Consider the following 22,560-nt stretch of genomic DNA (forward strand, 5'->3'; position numbering starts at 1 on the left):
CAAAGAACAGCTTGAAGGCAGATAATATTTTACTTATCACCATATCCTCAGGTCTTCTCAGAGACCTGCCCTTCTAGGAGCATCAGAGTGTCTTATGAAAGGCAGCATTGCTGGAAGCCTTCTTGGTGCTCCCAGGCGAAGCTGGGTGTTTCTCAGGACCAGGGCGCACACTGGCTGAGGACAGCTCACTGCTGGATAAACTGAATTCTCATTCACCTAGGAGCATGCCTGCTTCTCCTCTGCTTCTGATCCTAGAGGGCCTTAAATAACCCCAAATGGATTCCCCCCCCCCCCCACCACCCCGGCTAGTATTTCTAGAAAGAGGGGCATAGGATAGGCACGTTTTGTTGTGGGGTTTAAACATAAAGGAGTTAAGAGCTGGGAAGTGTCTCCTTGGTCATATACAAATTAGATCAGACTGACTTCATACATCCTTTTGTCTTTTCCTAATTAGAAAGAAAGTGGAGGAAGAGGAACTTGGGGAGCTTGAACGCAAATTCTGGCTGCTCTGAATGCATCCTGGTCCCTGTTCTCTTTCAAACGCATAATTCTCAAGGCATCGTTCATTTGTAATTAAGCACTGCTTTGTGAGGTCTCAGGGAGTTTCTTACTGGTTTTCACTATGTAATTTTCCGGTCTGCCTTTGGTACCCTCGGTGTCAGCCCACCGGAAGATGTCCCAGCCCCTTCAGTATCCAGGACGGTGCCTTGCACATAACAGATGCGCGCAGTAAACGCTTGTGAAGGAATTACTGAATACGTTCTTCGGAAGAAAGAAGTGAACCTGAAACATTTCTCTCAGGGTGAGATAGGAATCAGCTAGTCAGCGCAAATTGTGTTTCCATGTTCACCAGGTGTAGGCAACGGCTTTCGCTGAGATTGAGAAATTCATCGCGGGAGAATAATAAAGTGGGCGGGGAACTGAAGGCTCGAGCCTCGAGGAGGAGGCGGAGTCTCCGAGAGTTAGAGTATTTTCGTCCAATCAGAAGGGGGCGGTAGGAGCAGAAGGGGGAGATAAAAGGGGAGCGGGAGCTCAAGAATCCTGCCCAGTTACACCAGCCCGGTAGCCGGAACTACAGCGTCTTAGGTGCTTCTGCCCCGCGAGCAAGCGGCCGACTCCGAGGCCGACTCCAGCAATGGCCTTTGCAAATCTGCGGAAAGTGCTCATCAGTGATAGCCTGGACCCTTGCTGCCGGAAGATCCTGCAAGATGGAGGGCTGCAGGTGGTGGAGAAGCAGAACCTGAGCAAAGAGGAGCTGATAGCCGAGCTGCAGGTAGGACGAGCGGGAGAGGGACAAGGGTTCGTTGGCATCTCCTGCCGAAACCCGCCGGCCCGCGCCGGGGCCAGCGCGCCCCGCCCCCACTCCCCGTCCCCGGTTCCAGTCTATCCTGGGGCCTCCCGAGATTGGGGGCTGGGGGAGGGAGAAGCAAACTGCGGCGAGCTGCAGGATGCAGACTTTGCGTTCAGTTTGCAACCGCGTGTTTCACGTTAGCTGGCCTCCCGCGAGCGCTGCAAAGTGCAGGCTGCTCCAGCTGGCCTCGCGGGCTGCCCGCGGGCTGCCCGCGGGATGCCAGCGCGCGCCTCCCCGGAGCCTTCGCGCACAGTGGCCCTGGCAGCCCTGCACGGCGGGGGGAAGGGGCACCAAAGGGGCTTCCGCGCGGGGAGCCCAGGGACCCGCGATCCTTCCCGGACTAAGTCCTCCTTAGTCTGGCCGAGTCCAGCTTTCCCAGGGGCCCCAGCCTGTCTCGTGGCAGCTGGAGAGGCTGCAGGCAAGGCGGCCGGGCTAGGGCAGCAAACGCCGTACCCGCTTTTCGTCTGATGCAAGACCGCCGCGCGTTTTCCCCGCCCCTCGGCCTCCAGGGAGTCGTCGGAGGAAGTGGGGGTAGGGGGCAGGCGAGGGGCGCCGGAGGTCCCCTGGCCGCCCACGCAGCACCCTCCCGCCCCCTCTCAGGGATTCGGGCTTAGTTCCTGCCCGCCTGCCCCACCGTTGGCCTCAGTCGCTGGTCAGGAATCAGACTCCGATCCCAAACGCCCCCAGGAAAATTATGTTTCTTGGCAAATCGTTCTCAGGCATGTATCAGTTTGTCGTGCTGCATCGTTGCCGCCCTCTACTTCAGATCTTTCTCTCCCTGTTCTAAGGGTCCTGTTTGTAAGACTTGTGAGGTTTCTCTCCCATGTTTGTAAGGTGGCCTCGTGCAGGACATTTACTTAGTGAGCTCGTGACTCCAGTTCCCGCACCCAGCACGCCGGGGGCTGATGTCCCACGTTCAGTGGATTCTCTCTCCCACAGCCCTGCTCTGCCGCCTACTACTAACCTCGCTCGACCCCGCCCACTTCCACCCCCTCCATTTTCTTCCCAGAGGGCCCCTTGAATGACACCACAGAGGCAGCTGTGCCGGAACCACGTGGAAACTGTGCTCCCTTATATCTGCTGCCGTGTTTCTCCACGATGAGGCCCCCCACCCACACCCCCTCCACCGCCATGGTGCTGTATCTGAGTACTTAAGAGAGTAAGTCCCCTACTGCCCTGTACTTAGAGAAGCATCTGAGTCCCTGCCTTCAGGAAGCTTGTGGACTAGTTAGGGAGCCTGACCAACACCCCCAGGACACCCCAGGATTGAACAGGTGGCACAGTACTTGAGTGCCAAGGGAGACCACCCAGCAGCCTAGCCCCTGCCTGCTCTGCTGCTCTAAAAGTAGAGAAAAGGGGGATGATTAACCCAAATTGGGGGGGAAGACGGGGTCACGACCTGATCCTTGGAGTAGGATGGATGGGAAGCAGGCACCTTCTGCTTGTCCCCTCCTCGTTTGTATGCGTGTTGTCAGTGGCCTTGGCTCAGGGCAATGGCCAGAAGGCAGTGCCTTGGCCTCTAGAGCTGCCTCTGACCCTCACCTCCGCCAGAGCACCAGGTTGGGAGAGTGGCTTCACTTGGGGATTTGCAGCTTTCTTGTGGAAATTAGAAATCTGAATTTGTATGGTTTCTAGGGGGGTGGGCAGGTGGGATAAAGGCAGAACTGAGAAGAAAGGGAGCCCTCTCCAGCAGTGGGGGGGGGGGGGGGGGGGCGGGGGGGGGGGAGGGGGGGGGGGGGGGGGGGGGGGTCCATGAAGTTGGAAAGTTGGCTGGATGGGTTGCTGGAGTCTGGCCTACAACTTGGAGGACATTTTAAAGGCACTGAAAACTCCAAGCAGGAGAGGAGGAAGGAGTGTTTGTCTGCTGGCTGGTGTCATGGCTGGGCTGTGAGGGGAGCCCCCAGCCTTCCGTCTGTCTTTGTAAAACATTCGCTTCAGAATGCAGGATAGCCTACCTGGGCAGCCTGCTGGAGGGGCCACATGTCCACACTGTGTCTTTTCATTCTGGGTGGAGAGGTGTCCGCCTTAGTGCCCCTTGCCTTTGCCCACTGAAATCTTTAATACTGCTGGACTCTTGAGCACATTGCCTGCCCAGGCCTGGCCTCTGTTCCCACACCTCGGTGTTCTGGGCAGATAGGGTCTGCTCTTGCTCACTCTGTGGTCTGGAAGTACAGTTACACCTCCCCCACCCCCCGCCCCCCCAGTTGAGAATGGTGCTTTTCAGACTCCAAGGGACTCATCGCACATTGGTGGGTAGTGATGTTGGTTCACTGGGTCGTGATTAGCATTTTAAAAAACAAAATAAGAACTATCTGGAAGTGAGGCAGATAGGCTCAGTAGGGTGCCCTGAAATTTATTTCAGTTATATGGGTAGTGGTGGTGCCTGTGTGGTTTGTGAGTATAAAAATCACGACTTAAACATAAGTTTCTTACTATAAGTCTTAGTCAAAAAAGTTTGGAAAACAGTGACTTGGAACAGTGGAGCATCGTGTTCAGAATTCACAAAACTCTTGGACTCTCAGCTTGAGGATTCTTTTTCTCCCTCTGCCCCTGCTCCTGCCCCAGTGTGTGCACTCTCCTTCTCTCCAAGCTAAAAATAAATGAATCTTTGAAAAAAATTAGCAAGTTCTGAGCCCTTGCACTAGGGCTTAATTTGCAGAAGTTAAATAGACATTGACTAAATCAGAAACAAGCATATTGTGCCAAACAGTTGCTTCCCACATTGCCTAGCTGGGTAACAATGACCTGGAGAATTTGGCTTTGTGTCTGATTTAAGTTAGAGGCACCCGCCATGCTGGAGTCCCCCTCAGGGCCAAGTCTGTCGTCCTTGGGAAAGGAAGCGTGTTTGAACTTGAGAGATGTGAAGGGCTTTCTACTACTGAGTTAGCATAGTTTTTCTGGAACAACTATAGATCCAGCAGAAGAGTGGCCATTTTCCAGCTCTAAGGCAGCTGCGGAGAGCAGTTGAGAGCAGAATGGGTGAGGTTTTGAGAGGGGCCAAAATGGCCTGCAGGACACGGGAAAAGAAAGTCGCAGACAGCACTGAGGATGTGGGAGGGTGTGCCAAGGCCCACAGTTTGCATAAGTAGAATAGAGGAACAGGCAGCTTGGGGCCAAGCCTGGATGGATGCTGTGACCTGAGGAGGGTATGGTATGGGGGGAGGAGGAACGTGTTTTGAGGGGTCACCACTATGTGCTAATCGCATGTATCAATTGGTGATGCAATTGAATGAGTTGGGGGTGGCAGAGTGTTAGGAGACCTTGAAAGCTAGTGGGTCCTGGCAGGTGGGATGTCACGCTCAGTGTGGGTCCAGATCGACTGAAGGGGAGTCTCCAAAGGCAGATTCCCTGCTTGGGACAGGGGAGATGTGAATGAACATCTCTACTGGTCCGACTGGAGATTCTTGAGACTTCTGGCTTCAAAGTAAGATTACTTCAGAGTAAGCGTCAAGGCTGGGCCTGTTCAAGGCTAGTCGTGATATTTCTGTGCTTGTCCTAGGCCTGCGAGCTTGTGGTAGGGTCCTGGAGAGCCTGCAGCCCCCACTTTGGAATACAGATTCCTAAGGTTTGGGGAGGATGGTGGTGGCTTTTGGAGAAAGCATTCAAGGAGGCCAGATTCTTGGGGCCCCTCAGAATAGGACTTGGGCCTCAGATTTGGGCTCAGGAACTTGATACTAGAGCGCCAAGGTGAGAAGATCGTGACCCTTTGGGTGGTCCTGCTCCAGGCCTGCTTCTTGTCAGTTGGCCCTTGGTTCTGGACTGATCATTTCCAAGGAAGCTTGACATCCTCAGGGTGTTACCAGTGACCCAAGGTGCCAGAGCTGGCGGTGAAGGAATGCACCGTGAAAATGTGCTCGCACACCACCAAATTGCTCTTTCTGGGTTGTGCAATTTATAATCCTTTTTCCCTGCACTCTCACCGACATTGACTATTACCATTTTTCATTTTGTCAATATGATGCCTGAAAAATCCCACGTTTTAAAATCGACATTTTATTATTTTTAAAAGATTTTATTTATTTATTTGAGAGAGAGAGATAGCAAAAAAACCCACCATGACTGGGAAGGAGAAGAAGTAGACTCCCCGCTGAGCAGGAAGCCTGATGCTGGGACTCGATCTCAAGACCGTGGGATCATGACCTGAGCCCAAGGCATACGCTTCACCGACTGGGCCACCCAGGTGCCCCCAAAATTTGTTTTCTTGATATCTAGCAGTTTAAGTGTCTTTATAAATTACTGGCCACTTTGTATTTCTCCTACTTTCTTTGTATTGCCTACTTGGACCTTCGCCCGTTTTTACACTGGGATCCTCAGCATTTAAAGAAATGATTTATAGGAAGCCTTGATTATTTTTGGTGATGAGTCTTTGTTCTGTCATGTGTAGTGCAAGGATTTTCACCCATTTTAAGCCTATCACTTGTCTAACTTTGTTTATGGGATCTTTTCCAGGAGAAATTTACATTTGAAAATTGGTAGAGCATGCGACTCTTTTTTTTTCTTTTAAGATTTGATTTTAATTATTTGACACAGAGAGAGAGATCACAAGTAGGCAGAGAGGCAGGCAGAGAGAGGGGGGGGAAAGCAGGCTCCCCGCTGAGCAGAGAGCCTGATGTGGGTAGAGCTTGATCCCAGGACCCTGAGATCATGACCTGAGCTGAAGGAAGGCAGAGGATTAACCCACTGAGCCACCGAGGCGCCCCTAGAGCATGCAACTCTTTGATCTTTGGGGGTCATGGGTCCTAGAGCTTACTTAAAAAAGAAAAAAAAAATTGACATTTGAAAAGTTATCAGTATCAAATTTATCAGTATTTTCTTTTATGCTTTCTGGGATTTATGCCTTCCTTATAAAGCTTACCTATCCTGAGATCATAAAAATATACCCTTACATTTTCTACTAATGCTTATTACTTAAAAAAAATTCTTTAATTCTTCTGGATTTTTAAAAATCTGTGGAGAGGTTTTTTCCTAATACCTTTTACTGCATAGCTCTTCCTTTCCCCATCAGTTTGGCATATATGGGTCTGTTTGTCTGTCCCAGACATACATGGGTCTGTTTTTCAGGTGCCTATCTAGTTCTCTTGATCAATTTGTCAGTTTCAGAACATTTTTCTCCTGTCTCACTCCTTATTCTTATGCTCATAAAACTCTTGAGTGCTGTCATATAGATCTGATGCCTCCTTATCACAGTCAAGAGAAGGTATTTCCCATGGTTGATTTTTGATCATGTTACGTGTTTGAATTATTTAGGGAAGGAAGGTGGTGTGTGGAGAATGATGAGGGTAGGTTTCCACCAGCCTCTCAAATCGCTGAATTCATGTATTCAGTGCAGTGTTTTAGCATCAGCTACAGAGATAATCCTGCTTTAGAGATATAAAATATAGATGAGGAGACCGAATTGGAGATCAGACAGAGGACACCTGAACGTAAAACAGATGATTGAAAGGTGAGGGGAGGGTGTGATACTGAGTCCAGAGTTGTTGGTAAAGGTTTCATGGAAGAGAAGTTGACTGTGCCTTGCCAAGTTGGTAGTAGGGGGCCAGGCAGGGGGAGCCTTTTCTTTGGAGCCAAGTGCGGTGGACTTGAATGTGGGACAGTCAGCCTTGTCCCCGGCTGCCCAGGCATTGGCTGATGTTCAACTAGGCTGCTTTATAGGGAGGAATTCCAAGCACCCTCAAGATTTCCCTGGCCTTGGCCAGTGTTGGCAGTCAGCCCAGATGGGGTGGCTCCTGTTTGGTTGCTCTAACCTTTCCATGTCCGTGGCCTTGTATGTTCTGAAGTCACAGCATACATGTGTACTTGTGAGTTTTGGGGTGTCTGGCACTGTGAGCCTCTTGAAGGGTAAGCTGTGACTTCTTCATCTTGGCTTGACGAGTCTAGCATGATGCCGGATGCATACTGATCAGACACCTAGTAGATGGCAGGAGGGTGTGGAAAGGGCAGGAGCAGGGGACATGGGCATCCTTAATCTTGGTGGGCTTCAGTGTCTCATCTGTGAAATGGAGTCGGACCAGAGTCGGACCAGAGGCCTATCAGTGTTGTTCGGAGCGTCACGTTCTGAGGCTCTGTTTCCGAACTGCAGTCCTGAAAGGGCTTGGGGAGACTGGGAGGGGTCCTGCATCTGGCTCTCTGTGGAAATGGCAGAGATGTGTTTACATCATTGGTGTCAGATCAGACGTGGGAATGACCCGAGGGTTCCAACCCTCTTCTTTTATAAATGAAGACGAGGAGTGGGGGTGGGGTGACTTAGCACCGTGACCACAACCCCAGCGTCCTGGCGGTCAGGCCTTGCTGCTTTTGCAACAACACCTGCTTCCTTACCAACCTTGGACAGCCATTTTGGGACAGAGCGTGTCCTTGCTTGCTCTCCATTTCTTGGGGACTCTCCTTGGGTGTTCAGTCCAACAACATCCTTATTCTGAGAAGATGTCACTGGATTCTGGATCAGCCTAGGAAAGACTGTCTTGGGGGCTAGCTTAGCCCAAGAAAAGCAGCTATGATGAATCCGGAAAGTACCTATTTTTCGCATATGTATACTTTGAGTCCAAAATTGCTGGCGTATCTGAGCAGCTATAGACCAGTTTAATTGTTCTCCCTTCCCGCCCTTACTTCGGACTCTATTATAGGAAGTGTCTTTCTTTCAACAGTTTGTCTTTTGTTCATGTCTTAGTTATTCAGCCGGCCAGGACTTACTGAGTGCCTTCCGTGTGCTGGTCATTGGGGCTTTCAAAGTAGAGTTCAGTCCCACCTCACCCCTTCCGCTTCACCGTGTCCGATGGTGGAGGTGCTGTCCACTGGGCATGAGGCAGAGTGCGTGTCTGGCTGTACCTGTCCTTTCTCATTTCCTCCTCACACAAGTGAGGAGACCTCGTCTCAGGGTCGTAGCTCATAGGGGATGGGGCTTGGATTTGACCCCAGGCCTGCCTGCTGGCATCCCTGCTGGGTGTGGTTGCCATCTGCTTCCTTTCTCTGAAGCTATCCACCCAGCCAGCATGCAGGAACACTCACTTTGGACAAAGAGGGGCTAGGAGGTCTTGAGGACCCACTGTGGATCCAGATGTTTCTTTTGCCTCAGGACTGTGAAGGCCTCATCGTCCGCTCGGCCACGAAGGTGACTGCGGATGTCATCAACGCCGCTGAGAAGCTCCAAGTGGTGGGCAGGGCGGGCACGGGCGTGGACAACGTGGACTTGGAGGCTGCCACCAGGAAGGGTGTCCTGGTCATGAAGTAAGTCGTGGAGCTCAGCAGGGGTGAGGGTGGAGGCTCACCGTGCAGGGGGAGGGGAGCTCTTCGATTCGAGAAGGCGGGGTCATCCACAAGGATGCCTGGGCCAGGCTGAGTCTAGCGTGAGGTGGTTCGCGCTCACAGCGTTGGGTTTCCCCAGGTTCTAGACAAGGAGGCTCCCTTTGTGATCTCAGATCCCTTCACAAACCTGCTCTGCAGACATTTGAACTGCAGCCTGGTTGGGAATCAGAACATTAGTGAATTTAGCTGCATTTCCTGCCCCAGCACTCTCTGTTTTTCTGGCTGGAGCCCGGTGTTCGGTTAGCTCTGGCTTGCTTGGTCACCTGCCCCAGGCAGGTACACGGCATTTGCCCTCTGAGTGGCTCTGCATTCTTTCCCTTCCTCACGGCCCCTCGCCCTTCGGCAACCAGGACCCCCATTTTTCTTTTCACACTCCGGTACCTAGAGGGAAAGCGTCCTCCCTAGAACGGTTTTTGCAGAAACTCAGTGCAGAGGTTGTCACTTGCACGCCAGGCCTCACCCACACATCTGCTTGTTCCCGTCTGGCACGTAGATGGTGTGGCAAGGTAATTGGAGCCCGCTTCTTGGTCCCCAAGCCCATCCTCTTCCCTTGGGAGGCTCAGTGTCCTCAAAACCGTTCCCTCCCTTGCCTCCACTTCTCCTATAGCGTAGGAGTTCATTGGTCTTGGGGCTGAGGTGAACACCCAGCCGAGGGAAGGTGGAATGGCAGCCCTTCCTACCCTCTTGGCCTGGGTATGGAGGCAGCGCCCCCCAGCGCTGCAACCCCTCCTGCATCCCAGGACAGCCGGCTCGCAGGGTTAGACAGGAAGCTAGGTACAAGGATGGACTCCGAGAAGTCCATGTTGGACTTCTCTTTTCTTTTCTCTTGCCTTATTTTATTTTTGGGGGGGGAGGATAAGATCTCTTGACTTTTCGCTCCTTGTAACCTTCATTTCCAGAGGTGAAAAGATCCAATGGCGGAAAAAGGAGGGTGAACATGTCTGTTAATAAATTATTCCAAAACAAGCAAACAAACAAAAGAGCCTTTGAGAAAGGGAAAATAATTTCATGGGTTTCAGCTCTACTCTCCTTTCTGTGAAGTGGGCCGAGTCAGCATGGCCCCGCGCGGTGAGGTGTTAGGAAGCTTTCTCGCCTCAGAACTTGCTGAGAGATAGGAGGAGAAGTCAGACAGGTGGAGCTAAAAATCCCAGCTTTGTTGCTGACAGAACCCAGGCTGGGCAGCTTGCTGAAGGTGTGTGGGCAGTGGGCTGACCTGAATTTGAGAGGGGCGCGGCCTCAGGACGAGTGACGGCTCCGAGCAGCGGGAATCTGTGTTCCCCATATGCAAGTGGATCCTGAAACAGGAGGAAAACAAAATGCTGAGCCACACATGTATCTCCCAATCAAGTGAGGCACTTCTCTGCCTTGGGAGAAGTGAGCTTGGGGAGAGAGGCCGGCTGTGTTTCCCTAACTGGAGTCCCTCGGCTGTGACAACATAAAGCCAGGGTGGGGGTTTTCCCTCCAGCCCTGGGATTAGGACAGGTGTCCATCAGAGAGCCCAGGTAGGAGGCTTAGGGTGGGGGTTTCGTCCGGACAGGAATGGGAATATGGGGTCTGGACCCACTGATGTCTCCTTCCTTCTTCCCTCTTTAGCACCCCCAATGGGAACAGCCTCAGTGCTGCGGAGCTCACCTGCGGGATGATCATGTGCCTGGCTAGGTAAGTCCCCGTCTTCCCAGCAGAACCAGCCTCTGGTGCGTCCCTGTGTCCCCAAACAAAATGACCTGGAGAAGGGTGGAAACACTTTGGCTGGGCACCGTGTGCACTGCCAAGAACCTTCCAGGCCACCCGTCCTTTATGAAACACTTGATACCCTGTTCTGGCACACGAAGGTCAGGTGGCTTCTGGAGAAGGGATCGGGTGGGGGAGGGGCGCTTGGCGTGGCTGCTCCTTTGTGGTGTTGTCTTTCCTCCTCCTCAGGCATGTCCTGCGGTCCACGCCATCCTCTGGCTTCTTGAACCTCTAAACCTTGAGCATGCGGTTTCTGCTCCCTGGAATATTCCTCCTCCTCATCTTTTTTTTTTTTTTTCCCCTGAGTCTTTCCAGTACTTTATTTTTATCATACTCATTATTAAAAATCCAACTTCACGTAGGTAGAAAACAGAAACAGCGCTCAACATTTTTTATTTAGTTCGGAACATTTTTTGAGTGAATTAATGCCAAAAGGTACCAGCCTCTGTACCTCAGAGACTTCTCATACCCCAGAGGTTCCCAGACTTTGCTGCACATTGATATCACCTGGGAGCTTAAAAAAATGCTCATGCCTGGCCTGCACCCCAGAAACTTGTATTTAGTTGGGATGGAGTGAAATATGGCATGGGGATTTTTATAATAAACTTTTTTTGGGGGGAGCTTTAGATGTAAAGAAAAGTTGTAAAGATAGTAGAAGGGCCCACACACCTCATCCCCAGTCTTCCCTATTATTAATATCAGACATTAGTAGAGTAAATTGGCCACAGTCAATGAACTAACATTGAGTTATTGATACATGATTTTTAACTACAGTCTTCCCCATCATCTTTATCCGAGTAACTCTTATTCTTTTTTTTTTTTTAAGATTTTATTTATTTATTTGACAGAGAGATAGCACAAGTAGGCAAAGAGGCAGGCAGAGGCAGAGGGAAAAGCAGGCTCTCCGCTGAGCTGGGAGCTGGTTGCGGGCCTCCATCCCAGAACCCTGGGATCATGACCTGAGCTGGAGGCAGATGGTTAACCAACTAAGCCACCCAGGCACCCCTGGGTAACTCTTATTCTTTAAGATTAAGCTCGACTGACTGTTAGTTCATCTAGGAAGCTCTCTCTGGGTTCCCTGGCTGGGCCGTGTCCCTCACTGATTGCCCTGACTTCCAGGGCTTACCTCTGTTGCTGGCTTTACATATCTTTATTGTGATAGAATGGAGTAAAAGCTGTACTTACCCGTGGATTCTTTTTTTTTTTTTTAAGATTTTATTTATTTATTTGATAGAGAGAAAGAGAGGGAGAGCGCGAGCATGAGAAGAGAGGGGTCAGCAGCAGAAGCAGACTCCCCGCTGAGCAGGGAGCCCGATATGGGACTCAATCCTGGGACTTGAGGATCATGATCTGAACCGAAGGCAGTCACTCAACCAACTGAGCCACCCAGGCGCCCCCCTACTTGTGGATTCTTAACACAAGGGAATCCAGATGGTCAAATGTCTTGCTCTTGCAGCAGGAATTCTGGGGGTGTCGGCCTCTTGAGTAGAGGGGGACAGCCTAGGAACCACTGGGTATGGCACAGAATGGGCGTGAGTCTTCTCGTATTGGACAGTAGAATGACTGTATTGAGGACTGATGTTGAATAAACCATTTTGCTGTCAGTGGGGAGGGCAGGGAGTCCGCTAGGTCCCTTCACAGACCCTCAGTCCTTAAACGGAGGGACCCAGGCAACCAGGACTCTACATCTCTTGGGCCTGAAACTTCTGGGGCTGAGAAATTATTCTTTTCCCCTCTCGAGACTTGTTCTCCCCCCTTCAGGGACAGGGTCTGCAGGAGTTGACCTTTGTTCTAACTCCTCCCCAAGATTTCTACCTGAGCTCCTGAGTATTCACTGCTACTCACCATCCTGTGAAGAGAAGAGGAAACTGGAGAAAGGGAGGAGCAGGGCCAGTGTGCACAGTGGAAGGGACCAAGCCTGGAAGGGGCCCGTGAGCTGGCTGTGTGAATCTTCCAGAACATCTGGGCTGGATGGATTTCCCCTGGAGAAGCCTCAAGCGCTGGTTTCACTTGTGCTGTCAAATTCAGTGGTGTTTTTGTTTCTGTTTTTGAGTGACTGATCTGTAGCTCTCCATCTCATTAATTCTCTTATTACTCTTTTTCTGGAGATGGAAGGGAAGACTTGGGAGCCAGGAATGATTTTTGTCCTATTCCAGGACCAGCTTTATTTAAGAGAATAGGTAAAGGGCACACCTGGGTGGTTTAGTCAGTTAAGCATCTGCCTTTGGCTCAGGTCATGGTTTCAGGGTCCTGGGATCAAGTCCCACATTGGGCTCCTTGCTTAGCAGGGAGTCTACTTCTGCCTGCTGCTCCCTCTGCTTGTGCTCTCTCTCTCTATATAGGACAAATAAATAAATAAAATTTTAAAAAATAAAAATAAAGTGGAATGATTTCAAGGAAATGCCCCATTTCTAACCTCTTATGCAACAATTTCACTCATCAGAGATGCATCAAAATTAAGAACCAAGCACCTTATTAAGTAGGAATGGCCTCGGGACATCTGGGTGGCTCAGTCAGTTAAGTATCTGCCTTCAGCTCAGGTCGTGACATGATCTCAGGGGTCCTGGGATCGAGCCCCATGCTCCACACCCTGCTCAGCAGGGAGTCTGCTTCTCCTTCTTCTGCTGCTCCCCCTACTTGTGCGCACTCTTTCTCTGTCTGACAAATAAATAAATAAAAGGAGGTATGGCCAGTCTGTCGTACCTTCTCGTGTGTCTGCTTGGACTGCTTTCCCAGCAGGGCAGTGACAGCAGAGTGGGCGCTGTGGCTGGAAGCTTGAGAGCATTGAGCAATGTGGGTGGAGGGAGGGCCTGGATGGGCCTCACACTGGGGGACTTTGAACAGACGGCAGAAGCTCCTGGAGTGCAGGGGAACAACAGTGACACAGAAAGAGAGAGAAGGGAAGGCAACCTACATAGCTTTCATCTCACTTGCTTTACCTTCTCTTTCTGTAAGTCAGGATGGCTGCCACTGGGTTCTCGGTAAGCCCCTTGCCCACCTCATCGTCCTCCCCAGAGGCCTGGTGAGCAAGCACCCTGAAGTGCTAAGGGCTGGAGAGGACCCATGAGCAGCTGGAGGGAGCTGGGGATGTCCAGTGCCACCTGCCCTCTCAGATGGCACTGTGGACCCAGGAGGGCAGAGCGTGAGCCAGGCCTGGGAGGAGGCGGTTGGGCCCTGTCTCCCTTGGTCAGGGGCAGAGGAGCAGGCTCGCTTTGCTGAGCAGGGAGCACTTCCTCAGACAAGTCATTGCGCTTGGGACATGGCTGACACAAGGACCCTCTCCTGGGGCCTGATGGGCAGAGCAACGGGATGGAACTTCTTCCCCACGTAAGATCTCAGGGAGATGGAGCATGGAAACAGTATGTTGGAGTCTCCCCCTCCTTACCACACGCACACGTGTACATACGTGTACACGTGCCACCCTTGAGTTTGTGGCTGGGAGGAAGGACTGCTTTTACGTACTTGGGAGGCTGACTGTGCCAGGGACGTCCTCGGCTCTGGGTCCATTCAGCTACTTCCGGTGGGATGGTGCTGTACAAGGTTGAAGCCCCAGTTGTCTCTCCGTGCAGTTGGGGTGAGCTTGACATGGGCTAAAGTGTGTTTAAGCATTTCTCATGGAGTGTCTGAAATAGAGCAGGCATTAGGACCCCCATGTTAACCAAGAGGAGGAGATGGGCTGGGGAGGGAGCTGCTTTGGGACAGGAGCTGCTATGGATTTGGGACTCACCCACCCACCCAGCTGAGCCTTAGACCGCTGGGGCTTAAGAAACTCCCAAGGAAGAGTAAGTTCTCAGTTGTCCGCTGATACAGTGGAGAGTGTAGGTTGCGGCCTTGGATGGAAGAGCAAAGCAAGAATCCTTGGACTTCTGGAGCACCTGATGTTATCAGAGCCCCTCGGTACCCCCATTTCATTAACCCACAAGCCCTGGAGGGTTGGCTCTTTTTACCAGCCTGGAGTCCCTCAGTGGTTGGGGTAGAATCAGAGCCTTGTCCCAGACCCCTGGGAGCTGGAGACAAAAATTCCAGGGCTTCCACATCAGGTCTCGCTGATGGGTTTCCCTCTGCTGAATTCCCTTGACCCTCCTCCGTGTCTCTGCCCCTGAGCTGCAGACCCAGCCTGAGCTTGGGGGAATGACCGTCAGAGGGGGGCACTGTGCAGACCTCATGTCACAAGCCTCCTGCATGGGCCCACTGAGCCTGTGTCTGTCCTTGCAGGCAGATTCCCCAGGCGACGGCTTCCATGAAGGACGGCAAATGGGAACGGAAGAAGGTGAGTGGTTAGCCTTGCCTTGTCCCTCCCGGCTCAGCGGCCGAGGTCCCACTCGTGGTGCTCACTTCAGCCACTTCTCCTTTTGCTTCTCTGGTTGCAGTTCATGGGAACAGAGCTAAATGGAAAGATCCTGGGAATTCTTGGCCTGGGTAGAATTGGAAGAGAGGTGGCCACCCGGATGCAGTCCTTTGGGATGAAGGTAAGAGGTTGGTGAACCCCTCGGACCTGGGGCTTCCTGGGGAGGGGCAGCTATGCTTGAGAGAAGGTGAAGGCTTTTTCCTCGGAGGCTCTGACCGTCCTTCAGAGTCCCTGATGAAGTCGGTGTGGGCGCTGGGGAGGGGAGTGTTGGCTGCTGTTCTGGACACCTGAACTCAAAGTCTGGGCGCGCTTGGGGGAGGTTCCTCAGCTCTGGGTCCCAGCAGAGCTGTGGGGTCATGCAGCCTGCCCATCTTTTTCCTCGCCTGCCACAAGGGCTCTTTGTTTGCCTGTGTCTGTTGCCTGTGATAATTCAGAGAAACAGGAGCAAATGTGCAGCCTTCTGGCAGAGCAGTCCTTCATCCATCTTCTAGCTCCGTGCCACGGTGCGGACGGACAGAGCGGTGATGGTGTGAATGCTGTGAGATGGTGTTAAGGTGTGGTGGCTCCATCACCTCACCTATTGCTCAGAAATCCTCCCTGACCCGTTCGTTTCCTCCTAGGACCCGCTTTCATCCTGTTCTGGGAACTCCGTGGTTCTTTTGGTCGAGGGAGGGTTGTCACCCCCTGAGGCCCATTCAGGAGACCTTGCAAAGGGGGAGGCCGTAGAGCCACAGGAGACAACCCGTTGGGGCCGGTGATGGGGTGGCCAGGAGTGCCTGTGGACATCTCCTTGTTCTCTCCTGGTTCGCTGTTCGCTCTTGGGGGGATGGTGTGTTCAAAGTGCGGCCGGGAAGGCTTTCGTGAAACAGAAAGAAGAGTTTTGACACCAGATCATTTCTAGGAAAGTTGACATAGAGCTGCAATGGCATTTCCCCTTTCTCCTCTTCTTCCTCCCTTTCTACGTGTCGGCCCAGCTTCATAAGAGTTCAAAGGAACCTTAGAGATAATCCTTAATTTTATATTGACGTCGGCAGTTGGTCCGTTCTTGCGCAGGCCTCCAGCAAATGGAAGGTAGACAAGAGCCCAGATAGGCTTCCCGTGATACCGCATTGAGCATCTTCCTCCCCATCCTGTCCCTGCTCCCCCACCACATTTATTTATGCTGGCCAGACCACTTTCCTCAGCCTCAGCACATTTTTCTAGATCCCTGGAAGAGGGGGAGGAGGCCCCGCAGGATCCACACTGATCATGAGGACAAACCAAAGCCATGCCCTCCTGTGCAGGGCTGGCCAGGTGCCCAGCTTCACAAGGAGCGCTTTTCCTTCCTCTTTTGTGAGGGATTGAGGGAAAGGCTTAGCTCACAGAGAATTCTGATCCTCAAAAAGCAGAGGCCTGCGGTTAAGTACACTCCGAGTGCAGTAGACAAACGGGAGGGCCTTGCTAAGGACACAGAGACTTGGGGGAAGACACGGCTCCCCTTTCCCCACGGCTTCTGCTGGCTCCCTGGGAGCCTTTATTCTCAGGAACTTGAAACTTTGGGCCAGTGACTTACCCAGAAAGAAAGCCTCACCTCATTTCCTAAGTTGTGGAGGTGACTGGTCACCTTCTTTGCTCATCCGGCCCCGTTCAGCAACTCAGCAGCTGCGGCGGGCTTCTGAGCGGCCCAAGGAGGGAGGCGGGTCCTCAGCCCTGGGGCATGTGTTCTGTTCAGAGAGGTCTGGTGCTTGCTCCTGAATGTGAATCCTGGTGTCTGGGCCGACCAGGTACCACCCAACCACATTCCCGGCGCGGCTTTGAGGGGGTGGGTGGTTTTGTCCGCCGCAGCACCTCGCCACTCCCTGCGGGTTCTTCTGTCCAGATGTCTCCGGGGGGTTCACTGTAGGCTGTCTTGCTTCTGGGATGTGATCTTTGTAAGGCAGGGAAACATGCCTTGGAGTGGTCACCACCACCCTCCACCCCCCGACCCTGCCAGCAGTCCTGGTCGTTTCGGAGTGGCCCAGGTGGCACTTTGACTGAGCTCCCTAACCTTTCTGGGTCCAGATGAATTTTGCCTCGGGGCAGACGGATGACTGAATGACATCATCCAGAGCTCCTCCGTTGGTATTTGAGCTGTGGGGAAGAGCAAGGTTTTCTAAAGGGCAAGGGAGGAAGATTCTTGAACCATCTTGAAAGAGATGGTTTATCAGTGTCCAGGCAGGAAACAATGATAAGTGTTTGCTAAGCTCAGGTTGTTTCAAATCGCCCTTGTTCTCTCTTTGAAAACCAGTATTAAACTGATTGATCAGGGTCATTCTTAGGGCTCTTATAACTTCATAACTGGATGATTTAGGGCCCCTGCATGGCTCAGTTGGTTAAGCAACTGGCCTTTGGCTCAGGTCATGATCCTGGAGTCCCAGGATCGAGTCCCACATGAGGGTCCCAGCTCAGTGGGGAGTCTGCTTCTCCCTCTGATCTTACTCCCTCTTGTGTACTCTCTGAAATAAATAAAGTCTTTAAAATTGTATTTTAGTCATGTAAGATGTGAATAAATCCTCACAAAAATTGAAATATAGATTCTTATCTCCTTGATTACCACCCTAGTCCTGGTGTCACAGGTAACACCAGTTTGGTGTGTATCATCTCAGACTTTTTTCTCTGCATTTACATGGAATGCATACAGTGCTTTGCCTCTAGAGGGATCCTATGCCTATAGAAAATAGAATATTTATGGTGTTAAGATAAAAATGTATGTCTTAGAACAAATAAATTTACCATATTTGTAAACTATTGCATGGAATTCTGTTGTGTGGACAAATTGCTTTTTATTTGGCCATTTCCTCAAGAATGGACATTTACATTGTTTGGAAATTTGGACTTGAGTAAGACATTGATGAGATCTTTCATGATACCCTTGAGGTTAAGGTGGAGACTATGAGCTTGGTGCTAAAGGATTAGTAACTGGCTGAAGGATAGCTCTGTCTCAATCTGGAGGGAGATGGTATAGGACAGTGCAGGGCTCTGCCTTCTCCACTGTTTTCATCAACGGCCTGGGGGGCAGGAAGCAGGTAGACGTGGGTAATTCTTAATAGCGTGGAATCAGATCCTAAGAGATAAGAAGGCTAGAATGATTGGCGATGCTAATAAGAAATTTAGCTAGAATCCCCATAAGTGCCCTAAAATGAGCCCCAACAGCAACTAAACACATATTCGATATAGAGGTGTTGTTAAAAAGTTTTCCTAGGGCAGGAGACCTTTGGTTGACAAAAATGCAGTGTGGTTAATGGTGGCATGGCTGATAGAAAAGGTAATGTGAATTTTGGCCACATTAAAAGAAGTATGGCTTCCAGAACAAGGAAGGTGACCTTCCTCATGCTCTGTACATGTCAGACTCTCACATACTCTGTGAGACTGCAAGCTCCGGAGATGGAAGGTGGTGGTGAGAAGCTCTTGTCTACTTCCTAAGGAAGGTTGAAGGCACTGGGGTCACTGAAGCCCCATTGTGACTTGATAGATAGCTAACGGGCAGTCTGTAGAAGAGTCATGACGTCTGAGGAGTGGATCCAAGGAGGACCAGCAGGTATAAGGCAGAGGGGACAGAGCTGGGGACAGAGCTGCAGCCAGAGCTGGCCCCAGATGGAACGGAGAGAGTGAGTGTCCCACCCGAGCCTGGTTAAACACTTGGCCAGCATGTGAGGAAGAGCAGTGAGCATTGGCAGAGAGGAAGAAGCAGGTGGCTTGAAAGCTCTGATGTCTCCAAGCACGCATCATTGCCTATGGGCTACAGGTTTCTTTATCTGTGAAATGGTCTTTAGCAGCGAGTTCTCGGTGTGGCCATAGGAAATAGAGCAAAATTATTAAGGACTGTGGTTTGTTACAGAAACTTGGGAGAACTCTGTAATTAAACTTGGGAGAACTCCCTATCCCTAGGCGGCATAGGGAGCCCTGAGTCGTTCTGGCTCGGGGATCGCTGCAAAGCACGTGAAGGTCATCCGTATTACCGTCTTCCCTTCCTGGCCCTGGGATCTCCCCCAGGCTCTCACCCAGGCTGTTAATCTCTAGTAAGTCTGTTAATGGGAGACTAACATCTGACCCCTTCCAGAGTACCGTGATTTAAGAGTGGACCCCTTTGTGCGACAGGAGCGATCGGCAGAGATGCTTTTGTGCTCAGATGTTGGGGATGGACTGCCCCCCCGTCCTTTCTTTCTTTCTTTCTTTTTAAAATATTTTATTTATTTATTTGATAGAGATCACAAGTAGAGAAGCAGGCAGAAAGAAAGGGGGAAGCAGGCTCCCTGCTGAGCAGAGAGCCCGATGTGGGGCTCAATCCCAGGACCCTGAGATCATGACCTGAGCTGAAGGCAGAGGCTTAACCCACTGAGCCACCCAGGCGCCCACCCCCTGTTCTTTCTTTGTCACTATCCAGTCCCTCAGGGAAGTAGGGATCCTAGGCCTTAGCTCTGCTAGGGAGCTTAGCCACCCAGCTCCCCAGCGGTATCCGGGGTGTGTGGTGGGGTTGGTTGGAGGAGAGCCTACCGAGGCTGCCCCTCCCAACTGGCACAGGCCTGGAAAGGAATCTTCATGGGCCATCTGAGAGCACCTGCTGGCGTGCTCTGAGCCACATGGCCCAGAGGGGACAGAGCTGGGGTTTCAGGAGGATTCTGGCAGCCTGTAGCCTGCTGGTGGTCTGAGTCATCCGAGCCTGAGGCCGTATGGCGTTCCTTCTGCCTGAAGCTTTTTCTCAATCATGTTGCTGAAGAACAGGTTCTACACTTTGAAGACACAGCTCATGCAGGCTGGCATGGCCCCTAGAATGTCTTGGCCTAAGCTAACAGGCCCAAGCCAGCCAGGAGCTGAGCCTTGTGTTCTCTTACGAAGGTCTTCTGTGAGGAGCAGGCCAGCATCTCTTACCAGTTTCTTGGAGGCCAGTGTTGTGATGAATCCAAAGTTGGCCCAGAGGGATGGACATTGAGGCCGAGATGCCAGGTGTCCCTGATTCTTTCAGGCCCAGCAGTGTTTACTGAGGTCTGCTGTGTCAGTTACTGTGCTCACAGTGACCCGTGTGGCGTCAGTATCCTTACCCCAGGCTTACATACAAGGAAACTGAGGCCCAGGACGCTTTTACGATAGGTTCAAGATAATAGGACTGGTAAATGATGGAATCCAGCTTAAAGTCCAGGTCTCCTGACCTCCCGTCTGGTACCCTTTGTCCTGCATCACCACCACCGTCTTTGTTCCTGATGCACGTTGGTTAAAAGGTCACTGTGCTCAGCCTTACTCAGGATAGTAGCTCCCCAGGATGGCAGCTCCTATCACCTAGTCTGGTAACTAGAATTCCTACTGCCCTAGAGTACTGATTTTTTTTTTTTTTTTTTTTTTTTAAGTTCGTCCCAGAGCCTCAAGTTCTAGAAAGTACCTTAGGGACACAGCGAGGGAACCCTAGAGAAAGATAGTAGGTGATGGGGCTTCTGGGCCTTCACCTCTGCCTCTTTGGTCAGTTTTTAGATTGGGTTTCCATTTAAGATTTCATTGTGTGAAGGGGAGAGAGTTTGAATCCTAAGCCGAAAGACTTGACCAGAGGTGGTGAGAGGGTGTGATAGTTCGGCTCCGTTGTTGGAGCCTCCTTACCATGAAGGCCCCCTCTTCCTCCGGCATCTACTGCCAAGCCAGAGGGCCCAGGGCAGCCGTGGTCAGCCTCTCAAGGCTGCTTTCTACGATTCCAACTAGGAGGTGGCTCTGGAGTACCTCTGGAAAAGCTAGGGTTCCCCGGCTGCCCAGCATCAGGAGTCTGTCCTGAGGCTGGGGTTCAAGTGGGGAACCCCTCCGTGGGCCTCCCTAGGCTTCTCTATAAGGATAGTCTTCGGATGGTCCATATCCGCAATTGTTCCACCTTCCGTGGATCGGGACTTCTGACCCTTCCCAGGACATGTCAGGACCCTACTCAGACACTGGTCTCCTGAGCCCAATGCTACTCTTTCCAGTCTCTGCAACATGGTCTCCTGGTGTAAGAATCCCAGCTCCTGGCGGTGTTTGGCTCCCATCTGCTCAGGGTATCTCCAGTGAAAAATGAAAAGAGTTTTCTCAGTCAAATTCTTCCCTGCAGTTCTCTGCAGGTGAGCAAGAGAAAGCAAGCCGAGTCACAGCCTTTTGACCACTGTGGGAGACGCGTGTCTCCTTCTGGCCCATGTGCTTCCCATTAGCTGCAGGCACCCGCCACTGGGCCACCGGGCCCGGCTCGGCCCTCAGGACCCTTCCTCTCCGTGGCTCCATGTTGTTTCTTGGCTCCTGAGAGCCTGGAAGACCCAGAGTAGGGTGGACTCGCCTCCATCGGGCTCGGCTTTGTGACCTCTGCTGGTATCTCCCCTCCTCTTCCTACTCACATGAACAAAGAACATCTGGATTAGAGATGAAGGGGGCCATTGTTCCGGGCGGCCTCTGAGCCGGTGGCCAAAGACGACATGGAGGAGTCCGGGCAGGGGTCCTGGGATCCTCTCTCCTCGCCTGGACGCTTCATTGTCCCAGCTGAAATGAGTGGGTTACAGCTGAGGGGAATGGCCACGGGAACTGTGGTGGTCAGGAGCTTGAGATCCTACAGCCTCTCCCCCTATGGTCCAAAAGCTATACCTCCTTCATAACCACATCCGTGTCCTCTCTGGAAGGGCTGAATTTTACATAGAAATACTCTTTGCCTTTATTTTTTAAGTTGACTTTTTTCTTCCCCAGCAAAGAGAATCAGGATGAGCAGGGGTAATGTTGCAAACCCCAGGAAAGCCTAAGGGAGAAAAAAAAAAAAATGAATTCCACCACACAGAGATGACCTGCTTTCTGTGGGGTTGGTTTGTTCTTGTTCAATCCCTGGCCACCTCTGAACATTCTAGGATTCACCTGTAACCTTTTAGAGTTAAGGGAACTGCCTTTTCAAGGAACACTGAGTTGTTGAGTGTCGGAGCAGGGGATGACTCTGAAATCACTCAGCCAGCTCCTTTACTTTTCGGACTGAGGACTCAGGTCTGGGCCTCCTGGTTCAGTGTCCGTACCTTGGCGCCTGTAGTTCTGTCCAGGTCAGTTGGCTGTCTTGCCTTCTTGAGGAGAGTGATGCCTTTGAGATTGTAATGCTTCCCCCACCTCTGTCCCCGCAGTCAGTGTGGCTGACGTGGACCCAGCTGATGGAGAGAGCCCTGGGGGGAGCCTCCCCCATAGGCCACACAGAAAGTGGATTAAGTGTTTGCCGTAACGAGAGGTCCAGATACTTCCTGGCTGGTTATGGATTCTTCCCAGCTGCTGGTGTGGACGTGGTCATCTCTAATGCCTTGCCCTTGTTGGGGAGATGTGTGACCGGCACCCAAGACTGTTGCTATCTACTGCACCCCTGTTTTCTCAGGTGGGGCTGGGAGCCTCCTGACCTCGCCCCACATTTGGGGGATGGGCACTCGGGGTGCAGGCTCTCGGGGCCAAACGGTGGTTCTTGTCCCCCCTTGACCATCTCCCAGCTTTGCGACCTTGGCTAAATCGTCTCACCTCTCTGCCTTAGTTTCCTCAACTGTAAAACGGGGAAATCCTAGGGCCTAATCCATTGGGTCTGAGTTGAAAGCCCCTAACACACAGTAAATGCTAAAGGAATGTTTGCCATTAATCGCTACAACTACATGACCTTTCTTCTGAGCTTTGGCTTCCCGACTTTCCTTTTTGCCCTCGCTTGTATCGGATGACCTTTGGCAAGTTCCGTGAGGCTGACGGAGTTTGTACCCCCAGAGTTCCGTGAGGCTGACGGAGTTTGTACCCCCGGAGTTCCGTGAGGCTGACGGAGTTTGTACCCCCGGAGTTCCGTGAGGCTGACGGAGTTTGTACCCCC

At 51.8% G+C, this 22,560-nt stretch overlaps 1 protein-coding gene across 1 annotated transcript in view; it reads left to right on the forward strand.

Moving 5' to 3' along the window:
• Positions 1 to 1,001: 1,001 nt before the first annotated feature.
• PHGDH (phosphoglycerate dehydrogenase) overlaps positions 1,002 to 22,560 on the forward strand; it is a 31,144-nt gene continuing 9,585 nt past the window's right edge. Inside the window, exons 1-5 of the mRNA XM_059375892.1 lie at positions 1,002 to 1,273; positions 8,424 to 8,575; positions 10,247 to 10,312; positions 14,600 to 14,654; positions 14,755 to 14,853. Coding sequence (XP_059231875.1) covers positions 1,136 to 1,273; positions 8,424 to 8,575; positions 10,247 to 10,312; positions 14,600 to 14,654; positions 14,755 to 14,853 — 510 coding nt within the window. The 5' untranslated portion in view covers positions 1,002 to 1,135. The remainder of the gene's footprint in view (positions 1,274 to 8,423; positions 8,576 to 10,246; positions 10,313 to 14,599; positions 14,655 to 14,754; positions 14,854 to 22,560) is intronic.

The sequence above is a fragment of the Mustela nigripes genome, chromosome 14, assembly GCF_022355385.1.
Source record: "Mustela nigripes isolate SB6536 chromosome 14, MUSNIG.SB6536, whole genome shotgun sequence".
In the NCBI taxonomy this organism is placed as follows: Eukaryota; Metazoa; Chordata; class Mammalia; order Carnivora; family Mustelidae; genus Mustela; species Mustela nigripes.